Source organism: Branchiostoma floridae, chromosome 19 (assembly GCF_000003815.2).
Source record: "Branchiostoma floridae strain S238N-H82 chromosome 19, Bfl_VNyyK, whole genome shotgun sequence".
Classification (NCBI taxonomy): domain Eukaryota; kingdom Metazoa; phylum Chordata; class Leptocardii; order Amphioxiformes; family Branchiostomatidae; genus Branchiostoma; species Branchiostoma floridae.
The window spans coordinates 56,437-71,141 of record NC_049997.1 but is presented as its reverse complement, the minus strand read 5'-3'; the positions used below and the strand labels follow the sequence as shown (position 1 = coordinate 71,141).

Here is a 14,705-nt window from a genome sequence, read left to right as displayed (position 1 = left end):
TCATGTACATGAAAATGTGGGTGAACAACATTGTACATGAATCTTTAACAAGCAAAGCTATATGTATCAATCTTTCATCTCTTTTTCTAGCACACTTTCTCAAGGAATACAAATGTCTGGATGAAAGCTTACTTTGCTTACATGCCTACTAATGTGACTTACATAATATCTGTATACAGGTACATAAAACAATTCATCAGAGGAAAAATTCATAACTCACCGTACAGACACAGTCTGCACACGGATCATTGGGCGAACGGAAAGTCTGGCCCTCTGCGTACTCACGGCCATTAACAAAACAAGCTGCAACAACAGCAAGAACATCCAAAATTAATCCAAAGATTAACAATAGTTAATATATAAATACTCTTGACACATACACATCTCTAGTTTCAAAACTAGTCTCCTCTTTATTTGCTTGGCCCTGTTACTATTCATCTTCTCTACCCTAAAAAAGAAGAAGGTTTTGCATTTTAAATGTTAACGATAGAATTTTCAAAGTCAGCCCAAAGGTTAAATATGTCCAAAATTAATGTGAAACTTCTCCAGACATGCACAGATGATATATCTTAGAAATTGATCCATACTCCTTTGTTAGTTATAATCTTGAAACATAATGGCTGTATTAATATTCTTCTCCTTTCCCCTGAAAAAGGGATAAGATCCAACAACATCAATGCATAGGAAAGAATTCTAAACTGTACAACAGAAGAGAGACTGGGGTGCAGGGATAAACAAGTCCACTAGCCCTATTGTCCAGGGCAAGTGAAAGTGCTGATCGGGCAAGTGCATGTCCTACCCCACTTGTCCGATCGGGCAAGTAAGATTTTTCCATTGATTTTAGTGCAATTTTGATATACTTGTTACTTTTTACAGTCATGACATCAAGCAATTGTCTACAGAGAATTCCATTGCTGGAAGTGAAAATGCATATACTAGTAACAGTGACATTTGGATTTTGGGCAAGTGAAAAATTGGTTCGGGCAAGTACATTTTTTATGTGCTTGCCCGATAGGACAAGTGGATTTTAGAAAACTTGTTCAACCCTGGGGTGATTGTTACCTTGGCAGGCAGGGCAGCACTCGTCAGGTTTAGTGGTGGGGTTGGCACAGTTGACAGGCTGACACTCAATCACACTGCAGCGCACATTCCCGTTCTGGAAATAGATAATACAATTACATAAAACTTTTCACTTCCCTATGGATCCGTAGTGCCTGATGTGTAAGTTTAGCTCAAGTAGTAAAATCAGTGTTAAAAAAAAAACAAGACACAGTGTTACAACAGACATATTTTAAATGAAAAGGACAACCTACAACATAAGTGAATGGTTCACCAAGCCTCATCACTATTCTATTTCTTATTTTAGAATTTTGCACACAAATATGCAACTTTGCCCTGTCCTTGGTGCTGAATCGTGCATTGCCATTACTTAATAAGCAAAAATTCCACAACATGAACAAGAAGTACACTCCAGAGCAAATAGTGCTTATGTTTTCTTCAAGAATGACATGATGATAGCTTTGAATGTTCTAAATCTACATTTTGTAGCTCTTGATATATGAAAATCTGTAAAACATAAGGCAACATTGCTGGTAGAGCTACTCACCAGACAGCTGCACTCCGTACAGACATCAGCTCCAGGGGGCCTGAACCTTGCACCGTTTCTGTAGTTTCTTCTCTCATACTCACAAACTGTGAAAAGTTGAGCAATTACAATTAGAAAACAAAAATCTTACAACCCTGCTGCAATATTCAGAGTTTTGTCAATTGTTTTGATCACCACTGAATTTTTCACTAATTCTATCTAAGAATTATCCTGCCAGACCAGGGCCAAGTCATTCCTACAATCCTACCAGTCTACAGTTATATCATCTAGTGCCTCACATCATACTCTGCAATACCTAAATAACTTAAGATACACACCAAGACAAGAGAATACCTTGTTTTAACAGGTAATGAAAAAATCACTCTCTGATTGCAAAGCTTATTCAAGAGACAATTTGAACCCATATAAAAATCTAAAACAACATATATCAACAGCATAAAATCATTTAAAAGCTATTAATAGGTCAAGCAAACCAGAGAAAAGAAACTCACTGTCACAGACAGGACAGCAGACATCAGGCAGCCTGCCGGGGCTGGTACACTGGGGACGGCACTCCAGGTCCAGCCGGTCACAATCAAGCTCACCTCGCTAAACATACAAAACATCGAGCAGATTAAAATGGGACTGAGCAGAGCACTTTGGACTAATGCTTGTAGCCTTTCACAGACTACACCTATATATCAGATATTTTGTGAAAATGTATATTGAACGGTAATTAATATGTAGAATGCAATTAGATGTCTCCAGGAACAAAGGTTCCCAGAATTCTGGCTAAGGTTCCCAGAATTCTCCAGAATTCTGGCTAAGGTTTCCAGAATTCTGCAGAATTCTGGCTCAGGTTCCCAGAATTCTCCAGAATTCTGGCTCAGTTCCCAGAATTCTGCGGAATTCTGGCTCATGTTCCAGAATTCTCCAGAATTCTGGCTCAGTTCCCAGAATTCTGCAGAATTCTCCAGAATTGACTTTGTTCCTGGAGACATCTAATTGCATTCTATTAATTACTTTTCAATATACATTTTCACAAAATATCTGATATATAGGTGTAGTCTGGGAAAGGCTACAAGCATTAGTCCAAAGTGCTCTGCTCAGTTCCATTTTAATCTGCTCGATGTTAGTCAAGTATTACAACAGAAAATATACCTATTTTCACTTAACAAAACCAATAGATACAGTAGAAGACTTTTAATTACACGCCCCATTTGCCAGTGTATTTTGTGCAATAATTTTGGTGGTGTAACAATGTGCACTTATCCAGCTGTTTGGGATTTTGTGCAACAGAAGTGTGTGGTGATCAATTGTGAAATTGATTTGCTTCTACTGTAACCAATAAGTAATATTATTGGACTATTTATCATACTGTTTTCTAATTTTGAGAGCTAACTTTTACACACACAAACTGATCTTTTTACTATTACCATGCAACAATTATTCATAATGATTATCATGAAATATCATTGACTCACCCTACAAGTGCATCTTAAGCAGGGGTTGCGGGGAGCGACAAAGGTTTCTCCTGAGGGGTAGGTCTGTCCATCGTACGTACATTCTGTGGAGGATGGAGAAATAGGTCAAAAGAGCACATTACGATCATGACAATTTCATATAATCACAAGACAATTCAGAAAGTTTGACAAAAATGAAAAAAACATTATCACTGCATAGAAAACACCCCCAGCCCATGGACCCCTGGACAGAGTAGCAGGCAGAGAGGGCCCTGCAGGGGTTAAGTACAGGTTTGTTTGTGTGTTTGTTTGAACCTTTGTTTATTCATAAAAGCTTAAATCAGCCTGCAGGCCGCTTTTCATTGAGGTCATGAGGGAAGAAGCAAGGGGCAGACAAAGTATATACAGTTCATATAATCAGGTTATTGATTTGAATGATTGATTGATTTGAACTTACCTCCACACACAGGGCAGCATTCCCCAGGTGGAACTATGGGATTGGCACACGGTGTAGCAGCACATCTTACAGTGTTGCAAATGATATCTCCATTCTGGAAAACAAGGCACCATGATGAAAATGAAAACATTTTGGTTGATATACATGTACAACTGGAGCCAACTTCAACATTAATGACATGGTTTGCATGAACAAATCATGTGAAGCTTTTGACAAGGACCTGAATCAGTGTCTTTGTTAGCTGCCAACAACACACCTACAATGTGTAAGTGCAGTCATCTTTCAGACTTGAAGAAAATACAGCACAAGAAGCTAAAGGCTCTAGCCTGCTAGTTAAAACTTGTAATATATTTCACAAATCATGTTTTATATGCTTGTACGTAGGTCAATTAATTCAAATCCACTTGTTTTCATGTACATGTATAGTCTTATAAGACTTTTGAGAAAGTTCCTGCAGTTTTTCGTGTCAATAAAGAATCTCTGAGTCAGTAGCAGTTTATTAGCTACATTTTGTGTATATCTAGCTAAAGAGTTGTTCTGTTTGATTGAAAGTTCATAGAACAATGAACATGACAATGGGCTACCTGACAGATACAGCGTGTGCATGGGTCCTGTTTGTCCACAGTAGCACCGTTCCTGTACTCCACCCCCTGGTACGTACACCCGTCACACGAGGCACAGCACTGACCCGGCCGCTGGACTGGGTTATCACACCGCACCTGGCAGGCCTCACGTCTGCAAACTATAGAACCCTCCTGGAAATAGAACATGGGAATTCAGGGAACTTTCTGCAATCAGTAGAATGTAACTAAAATGATACAATCCAGAAATGTTCTGAATCAACTTCTCACACAATATCAAAAATCATTTAGACATTCCGAAAATAGTTTCATCAGGTTGGTAGAATATAGGATAAAGGAGAAATTCTTTGTACACAACCAGTGGGGCCTACATCTGCTACATACCGGTATAGCGGTGAGAAGCAGAACTCCAGTTAGAAGCTCTGACGAAGGTGTCTGAGAGACATCGAAACGTAAGCCATGTAAGTACCCACTGGTTGTGTACAAAGAATTTATCCTTTATCCATTTAGACATTACATGCATGATGAGAGCACCTTTACAAAAGTAGCCTCTGAGTTCATACAATTGTTATGAAGACTGCTACTGAACAGTAACTTTAAAAAATTCAATTTCCTCTTACCAAAGTCAACCTACTAACTGAGCTATACACAAGCATTTGTGAAAGTATCATTTGTCTTGGCTATACATGTTGTAATGTAAATTTTGTTCTTTAATGGCGAAATCACTTACTGTACAGGTGCAAAGTTGACATCTGTCCTCGGGTGACCTGAACTGGGCTCCAGACACGTGACGCTGACCATAACTGTCCACACAACCTGGGGAAAACAAGTCAAAGATAGAATGGTACTTTCTGTTATAACTATAATTTTTCATTATCAAATCTAGACACATGTTGCTTGCCAATTATTCTACAGATCTGGAGAAATTGCTTCTAAGAGAGACACCTGAAATCAATGCAAAATGTAAATCACTGTTACAGTGTGGGGCCGCATAGCACAGTGGTAGTGTATTCGGCCCGTGACCGAGAGGTTGCCGGTTCGAATCCGCCTGCTGTGTTGCCGGTCTTGTGCCCTTGGGAAAGGCACTTTACACGACTGTCCTCACTTTACTCAAGTGAAAAATGAGTCGTCCCTCAGATAGGACGTTAAATGGAGGTCCCGTGTATGGGGAGAGCCATACCCCATGCACGTTAAAGAACCCCCACACGTGCGATGGTGCGGCGTGCATTGGTGCAAATCCTTCTGTCGGGAGTTGGTGATTCACTTCAAATCACCCAGATGGAGGCTTGGCGAACCTCTGTCTCGTATCAGCCACATGGTGAATTACATCATTCACCCGGACGGGAGACCTGGCGCATCCCCGTCTTGTAATTAGCCATACGAAAGGGTATGTCACCCCGTAAGGGGCGGTATAACCCCGTCGTGTGTAAACATGTGTGAACATGTTTGATCACGTCGACTGATGATGATGATGTTACAGGGTTAAGGAAGGAGGGAGAATGTAAGGACAAAGAGAAAGCAAAGATTTCAACTTTCCTACCTCTGCAGACAGGGCAGCAGCTGCCAGGGGGCACTTCTACATCCACACAATTGACAGGCTGGCACTGCTCACGAACACACTGGACAACTCCATACTGGGGGCAGGTAAAACAAAATGTATAGGTCTTCCAACATGACACAAATATATACACAGATATACATGTACATGTACATGTAGTTACTTTTCTTCATCTATCTAGTATCTATCTTATTCATCACATCTAATTTCAGATACATGCTTAATCTGATTGATAATCATCAGTGAGTGAGGACCGATTCTAAAGCATCAGCCACCCTCATCAAAATGTAAAATGCAAATAAAAAAATAATTGTCATACTATCATTGGATAAATCAATTATTGTGATTGTCAGTCAGGATAATTTTATTCTCTCATGAGTTTGGAATCAACATTAAAAAAAATCACAAGAGCACAAATCAAGTCTTCCAACACTACTTCGGAAACACCAAACTGGCATACTTACAGAGCATCTGCACTGGTTACAGAGGTCTCCCTGTGCCACAAATGTCATCCCATTCCTGATGGACTGGCCTTCATAGAAGCAATCTATAAGGTATGAAAAGGAGTTATGGCTTTTGACTTTTTTTACTGTTGTATGATTATTATGTATGATATTTGCTGATACTACAATCAGCACAAAAAGTTGAGGAATTTAATATTTTTTCGTGGCCTACTCACGTAAGTGTCCCTGGGTGCTCAACCCATGAGTGTAAGATCAAAACAAGCCGAATATCATTGTAAAGGGAAATTAAGACTGAAGCTTTCAAGTATTCACAGAGATATGATTAACTGAAATCAAATTTCCAAACTCTTGTGTTGAATTGCTATAGTGCTCATCTTTTGAGAAAATATGCATTGGAGAATGGGCAAAAATAGCCTAACATAAGAAGTAATGCTAGTCTATGGTTTAAGCCATTTGGTACAGGTAAACACAGTGTAAGCACCTGGCTGTCTTACCTGTACAAGGTGAACAGCAGGTGCCAGGTGTCCTGACTCCATGTGGACAGTTTTGTCTGCACACCTGCAGGTTTGCACAGTTCACACTACCACCCTGTGGGGAAAAGTCATGTTACAATTGAGACAGGACTTGGACCACCAAAAGACCTGAACAGCTGCTCAGCTAAACTCCCTTAGCCTATGGAATTGACAAGCTAGTCAACGTTGTCATCATTCAGTTGCTGCGCAGGCAATTGTTACATGTAAATCTATAGTTTCTTTCAGTCCCTTCTGTTGCCAGCAAGATGACTAATCTGTTTTGGAGAAAGCTGACCACTGTAGTCTACCAAGAGCTGTTGGATGTACTGAACATAGGAGTCTCAAGCTAGTAATCTCTTAGGTTTAAAGACTGTTACAAAAAGGGGGGTTTGCTCCAAATACTAGTACCTTTTTTTAGAGTCTTGCCATGCCATCATATTATGCAGCTGTCAAACCAATAGATAAAAAAAATAAAATCACACAAAAAAATTCTGTAGTGCCATACCCTGCAGCTGCACTCCTGACAGTTGTCTGGTGTTCTCCATGTCTGTCCCTCACTGTATGCTGCACCGTCGTGGGTGCAGGCTGGTGACATGGTAACGTTAGTATTGTCAGTGTCAGAAAATATCAGCAATGAAGCAAATGACACGCCAAAAAGTTGTTACTCAAGCAACTGGATATGGTTATGGAAATGGTCAGACGTTTCAACTACTATCCAGTAGTTTTCATCAGTGACACTGACCGTTTCCAAAACCATATCCAGATGCTTGAGAAACTACTTTATGGTGTATCTTATTACCTGAATGTCTAACCTACTTTGATGAAGCAAATGGCATTAAATAGCCTAAAGGAAAGACTTTTTTCCATTTTCTTAAAGACATTTTTTCATTTTCTTAAAAGAAGGATAATCAAATTAAACCTAATTGTTAGGTACCAAAACTAGCTCAGTTTACATGTAAAACTGACAGATTACATACAGTTAACGTTAGTTGTAGTGATCATCATTATAGTAGTATTTGATTATACTGCTGCTGGCATCCCTGACACAGTGTTACGCAGCAGTCAGCTTAAGTACAGCCAAGTTGGTTGGAAAAAGAGAGTTAATAATTACAGCAACTATATATTAGAAACAATGGAATTGTGAATAAAGTACATGTTAGACAACAGAAAATACACTGAGGCATTGAGAGAGGGAGAGGATTTTCTTCCAACAGGACGTAATAGCACTGAGAATTGATAGACATGTACCTGTCCCTGCCATGACATGGACACAAAGGAAAGACCACACTGTAGGAGCCTTAAACACACATAACAAGCAACAGTCACAATTGGATCTAAATGTACAACACACAGATACACATATACAAGACAGAACACTTTGCAGGACATACAAATGTAGGAAATGATTAAAGAGTAATCCATGTCTATGTATGTTACAATGAAGGACACTTAAACAAGAAATTGATGCATCGTTCAGAATCACCTTTAGTTCATAAACTTTTAAGTATATTTCAAAGTCTTACCAGGACAGATGGGGCAGCACCTTCCCAGAGGCTTGACAGGGTTAGCACATGGAGCCGGAGGGCAGGGGACGGGGTTACATCTCACCAGGCCTTGCTATCAGGAAAAATGTATACATCTAACATGAGTTTCAAGTTTGACTACTTCATCATCATCAATTTCCTACTATGCAGGCAACTGTAAGTTTCTTCCAGTCCCTTTTGTTACTGGCAAGGAGACTGTTTTGGAGCAAGCAGGCCATTGTAGTCTCCCAGGAGCTTTGGTTTACAGTGAAAAAGAAGCTCAATTGAAATAGACATTCCTAACATTAAACTATGAAGATAATATTCCAGTATGTACTTAACTTTGGGCCTTTAAATACCATCCTCTGTAGTGACCGCTGGCTCCTGTCACATTTTGTGAAAATCAATCGGCCGAGATTCGCTTATAACTTTATTGCACAACAATTGTGCAAGGTACAAAGTCTGGCTTATGTGACAGGGACGGTTTTCAGGTGGAAAAAATGCGCAACCCCCTTATCTTAAATATAGCCGACATTCCATCGATACGACCGAAGATCATGGATAATGTGACAGGGGTATAACCACACTAGCTGTCACTACAGAAGATGGAAGTCAGTAATGTAACTGTAGCTGTCAAGAAGTTAAACAAAGAACTACCAGTGCAGAAGAAAAAGAATTGCTTTACCAGACAGGAACAGTTGAGGCAGGGGTTGGACATGGGTGTGAAGTAGGTGCCGTCGTCAAATGTCATCATCTCATACTCACAACCTGAATCAGAAATTGACAAAACTGTTTGTTATGCCTTCCTCTATTGGCTTTTTCATAAAGGATCTAACAGTGCAGTGGCGGCGGCACCGGGGGGGCAGGGGGGGCGGCTGCCCCCCCGAAAAATATGTTGGGGGGGCGTCGCCCCCCCCCAGAAAATCAAGCTGAAACCTTGTGTATTTTTTTGATGATGGAAATTTCATTAAATCAAGCTAGTCTAACGGCAAAATTTACGCCTGAAAACGCAAGAAATGACGTTTCAGAGAGTCCCGATTTCAAAATTTCGTCAGTGTTCCCTTGTGACGGCTCGCGTCTTCGGCCATGTCGGCGCAGGACCATATGTTGCCGGAGCGTCGCTCTCAAAAACCTTTTAAATTAATAGAAATTTTACTATCGTACTTAGCTTAGTTTACAAGCAGAATGTGGGCCTCAAATGCAGGAAATGACGTTTTATGCGGTCAAGATTTCAAAATTTTCTCCGGACCTCCCTAGCGATGACTCACAACGACATGGTAAAAATTTGTTGAGGCGTGGTAATCGCCCTCAAACATATCTTTCATTCACAAAAATGGCATTAGATTTAGCATAGTCCCTCAGCAAAATTTGTCCCTCAAAATACATAAAATGGCGTTTCAGAGGATGCAGATTTTAAGATTTCCCCAGACCAACCTTGCGACAGCTAATGCACCTTCGACACTCAAAATCGTGAATATATTTTGGGGGCATCGCCCTCGCTAAAACCATGTGTCTTTCTAACAGAATTGTCATAGAAGTTAGCTCAGTCTGGCAGCAAAATTTGCCCGTCAAAACGCAGGAAATGGCGTTTTGGAGGGTCAAGATTTCAAATTTTCCCGGGGGAGCATGCCCCCTGACCCCCCTAGGATGGTCGCGCCTCTGGCGCGACGGGTAGTGCCTTCGGCGCTACTGGTGTTGCAAAATTCAGTCAGTAAAAGTTTGCCCCCCCAAACGAAATTTGGTGCCGCCGCCTCTGCAGTGTTATAAGTTTTAAGAGACACAGAGCTTTGTGGGATCACTATAACAGGGGACTGGTCCACAGTGTGTGTTTAACTGCCATACTCTTTCCCAAATACCATTTTCAGAAGTCTTTGGCATAACAAGGCTGAGGATCAATCTCTAGATCCACTAAATGTGATGCGTCCTGCATGGTATTGCACTCGTTCCAACTTTAATCCAACATGATTCTGGGGCAAATTCTTGATTATAGATAAGCTTGAGAATGACTTATTAACAGCTTGCATCTTTATAATTTACATCTAGTAACATATGTATATTGTAATGTTGTACCAACCTCCTTCACAGCGTGGGCAGCAATCCCCAGGGGGTGTGTACTGTTCCTGGCACAGCAGGACAGGACATTCCCTCCTGCGGCACTCCACCTGCCCCCTCAGACAGGTGCAGCTGGTGCATCTGTCGGCATCAAAGATCTGCCCATTCCTCAGTTTCCTGCCCTCATACTCACAACCTGGGGTACAGGATCGAACAAGAAGTCATCAAGACGAAGGTGTCAGATTGATATCAAAACGTAAGAAAAGTGAGAACAAATTCTCCTATATTCTATTATCTACAAACCTGATAAAAATTATTTTTGGAAGGGAACACCACCCCAATTGAACAATTATAGATCAAAGATCACTGGAAAATCCACTAAAAAGCTGAAAGAAAACTCTGATGACTAGTAGTTCCAACTGGAGGAAACTCCCTAAATCCAACCGAAAAACTCTACTAAACAAAATTGAGTAACAAGAAAAAAGTGACTATTGGTAAAAAATGCAGGCATAGATTAGTTTTCAAGGACATAAGAAGGATCTCTGAACAGCTGTTTTTTTCTTAAATTTATAGACTAGACATCAAGAGAGTCAATGATGACCCTGACCTTTGCACTCTGGGCAGCACCTGCCAGCAGGAATTCTGGGATACTGACATGGAGCAGGAGGGCACCTTTGGGTCACACAGTCCTCTACACCTGACTAAAGTAAACAAATATCAAAATAACATATAAGATAATGAATCAGGAAAATATCTTATTAAATTCACATACAAGTATCAGATTCACATTTGTGTAGTTATCTGTGTTATCTGTCATTTATATCATAAACAAAACATATCATTTCTCCCATCTCTAAGGCAGCTTTAGGAAGTGGTCATAGCAACCTCTTATTTTGTGTCAACATGCAACCAAAGTTTACACTGTGTTGGCCCTATCCTTGGTGCTGAATAAAATCTTCCTAAAACAACTGCTAGTATCAATCGATTATTGAATGACATTAACACTTTGTCACTCCTGTCCTTGGTACTAAATGCTAACCCAAAGATCTGTTGGCATTATTCAATGATGAATACTTTGTCATCCCTGTCCTTGGTGCTGAATGATAACCTTAACAACTGTAATTGTTACTGAATGACATTTACACTATGTTGCTCCTGTCCTTGGTGCTGAACAACCATTAGGCACATTTATACCACTACTGACATGCGACGAAGCTGACGATGGTGATAATGATGACTGCCATTTGATGGTATTGACAATAGGTTGTTACTGTTAATGCTGCTATATAATAGGACATCGCCAAAAGACTACATTTTAAAATAATAATCATTTAATAATTATTAAATAATAGGACATTATTAGATAATAGGACATCGCCAAAAGACTACATTTTTACTGAAGTCACAAAACCCACTTATTTTGCAGGGTGTGGGACAGTTCATTAACCACTGCCTTCTAAGAAGAAGTCAAATCCAATAATAAGATGCAACTTCAGCTGAATAGACAGTACTACTATGTACCACATTGTATTTTGTTTCCCTTGAGAATGTTGCTGCAATTAGCCTTCTGGCATGACTTTGCATATAAACTTCTGGTTAACAATTATCTATACTCAGACCCTATGTTAATGACACTAAGCTTACCAGACATGTACAGGTGGTGCAGGGGTCTTGCTGCCATCTGTCACCATTATTGTGGTCTCCACAGTTCAACTCTGAAACAGGACAGGTAAGATGACACATAATGTCTATATTAGTTATTAATTGAAGCGGTGCAATCACCCAAGCAACTTTTATTCAAAACTTTAATATACAAGAAACAAATTTTGAATTCTATACATCCTATAGCAAATAGATCTGGTGCATTGTGGCAGTAAAGCTATGGGGAAAACTATGTACACACTGCCTGATGTTACTAGAAAGGCCGACATTTGCTTCAGAGCAAATACAGCATATTTCAGCCATACCCGTTCCCATGCAAAATTGAACTGTTCCAAATCACCCCTGTGCGGAAATCGAACATTCTAACAGTAACTTCTCGAAATGAACGACAAGAAAGGCCGACATTTACTTATGAGCAAATGCACCATTTTCACTCCGCCCCTCTGCCGATGCAACAATGTTCTTCCACAATCACACATATGGAAAAAAATCAACATTCCAAAATGGAGATATCTGTGGTCTGGTATTACAACAGAATAACATGGAATTTGGTATAAGGGTGCCCTCGACATATGCACGGTAGAACGAAACATTTTTGGCATACATCACTTCAAGAGGATTAATTTTTGGCCATTTTTAGTATCATTTTTGGCCCCTCTGTATTGCCATGGTATTGGAACAAAATTTTGTATGGAAATGCCTGTGATATATACCTCCAGGGCCTTTGCAATTTTGGTATTCATGTCTTGACAATGATGAAGTCTCTGGTCTTCTTGTATTAAAAAAAATGGTGATGGCATGTTGGATAGCAAGTGGGATGAAGTTCAGAATGATTATCTCTTCTCTCTCTTACAAACACACACACATACACACACACAGACAGCAAACAGTAAGAATGAAAAAAAAAACTTTCAATTTTTACAGTTTTACTTTCACAAAATTGCAATTTTACACTTGTCTGCTCTCACAATCTGATTGACTTAATGTAAATACAATGTAATTTGAGCTTAAGTTTTTACATTGTTAAAAGTTAATCTGGAAAAATAGCAAACTACATACTAGATCTTATTCGCAGAAAATTACAATTCCGTCAAAATATATCTTTTCAGAATCGGTTGCGATCAATATCTACGTGTCCTTTTCTGGCTGGTTGGAATCAAGTCAGTCTGCTTCTTCCACATACAGTCAAAGGCCAAGCTCTGCTTCTCTTCTGTAGAGGGGTATGGAGGACAGAAACAGGGAGGTTAGAATTTCAATGCAAAGCAGAAATATCAAACTATAGGCAGATTTGGAAACAGTACACATTTCCACAACTATTTGCAATCTTCCATCAATCTGTTGCTGCCTGGGACAAAATCTGTGTGCCTCCTCCAAATACAGCTTCTCATGGACCAATTGTTTTCTTCTCTAGAGGTCACATCTTAACAATGCAAACAGGAGAGTGAGATTTGGCATTTCAAGGCAGACATCAATCAAATATTTGATGAAATAATTATACCATTGATTTGGAAAGTATACATATTGTTGCCAGAAGATAACAATGTGTTTGTGTTACACATAAATCTTCTCTTCGATCCCAATTCTGCACCTGTCTCTACAGTCTACACCTACATGTACATGCAAGTCTAGCGACAAGAAAACAGGCCCTACCTGCTGTGTGTCATGAGCACAATGTTCTTACTGCTGAAAAAAAAACAGAGACATGTCAATCTTTGTTTTACACATTTGTGGACACTTCAAAATGTTAATGCACAATGCTTTTGAATGATAAAGGAATATTGCAACAGAGGTATAATAAATACATATACACAACTTGTACTTGCAAATGAAAAGGTACAACTGACAGGATCAAAAAGGATTGACATGAATGAAATTAAAGCCATCATATAGAAGTCAAACCAGTGACATTTGGTATAACATCTACACAAATTCTAAAAACAAGTCCAAAGGATGAATTAATATTAACAAAAATGATTCATAAATCCACATGGCTCCCAATCACTGAGCCTCCACCAGGCTCCCTCTTGTCCTTTGGCAAGAGCCGGAGCGGGAACCTTTGTCATTCCCCATCCCCCTTGCCACCACTGAATGTGCCGTGTGGCAAGGGCCGGAAGCTGGCAACAAATATTTCATTCACAGGCATCCACCAGGCTCCCTCTTACCAGTTTTGGCAAGAGCCAGAGCGGGAACCTTTGTCATTCCCCATCCCCCTTGCCACCACTGAATATGCTGTGTGGCAAGGGCCGGAAGCTGGCGCCAAGTACTTCATTCACAGGCATCCACCAGGCTCCCTCTTACCAATTTTGGCAAGAGCCAGAGCGGGAACCTTTGTCATTCCCCATCCCCCTTGCCACCACTGAATGTGCCGTGTGGCAAGGGCCGGAAGCTGGCGCCAAGTACTTCATTCACAGGCATCCACCAGGCTCCCTCTTACCAATTTTGGCAAGAGCCAGAGCGGGAACCTTTGTCATTCCCCATCCTCCTTGCCACCACTGAATGTGCCGTGTGGCAAGGGCCGGAAGCTGGCGCCAAGTACTTCATTCACAGGCATCCACCAGGCTCCCTCTTACCAATTTTGGCAAGAGCCAGAGCGGGAACCTTTGTCATTCCCCATCCCCCTTGCCACCACTGAATGTGCCGTGTGGCAAGGGTGGAAGCTGGCGCCAAGTATTTCTCAATTATGGAGCACCATAGACTCCCATTTCTCATCCACTCATCTCGACAAGTCCTGAGCTGGTACAATACACACACACTCCATTCCTTTGATTCTGATTTCTGTTTTATCTCATCATTACACAACGTATACAGCATCACAGCATCATGGTGACAATAGAGATTGTCAACCTTC

At 40.4% G+C, this 14,705-nt stretch overlaps 1 protein-coding gene and 1 long non-coding RNA gene across 2 annotated transcripts; both read right to left on the bottom strand.

Annotated features, from left to right (window-relative positions):
- Positions 1-196: 196 nt before the first annotated feature.
- On the bottom strand, positions 197-11,938 carry LOC118407028 (kielin/chordin-like protein). The gene is made up of 17 exons (XM_035807444.1): positions 11,840-11,938; positions 10,803-10,896; positions 10,218-10,391; positions 8,829-8,911; positions 8,144-8,237; positions 7,126-7,205; positions 6,603-6,696; positions 6,109-6,191; positions 5,627-5,720; positions 4,817-4,902; positions 4,090-4,260; positions 3,506-3,599; positions 3,070-3,152; positions 2,098-2,194; positions 1,607-1,692; positions 1,063-1,156; positions 197-303 (listed from the first exon to the last, which is right to left on the bottom strand). Exons 1-17 carry the CDS (start codon positions 11,936-11,938, stop codon positions 197-199), a joined length of 1,713 nt encoding a protein of 570 aa, XP_035663337.1.
- An 828-nt stretch (positions 11,939-12,766) lies between these two features.
- Positions 12,767-13,987, bottom strand: LOC118406446. The gene is made up of 2 exons (XR_004830040.1): positions 13,508-13,987; positions 12,767-13,067 (listed from the first exon to the last, which is right to left on the bottom strand). It is a non-coding gene; the product is annotated as an uncharacterized LOC118406446 (long non-coding RNA).
- Positions 13,988-14,705: the final 718 nt, after the last annotated feature.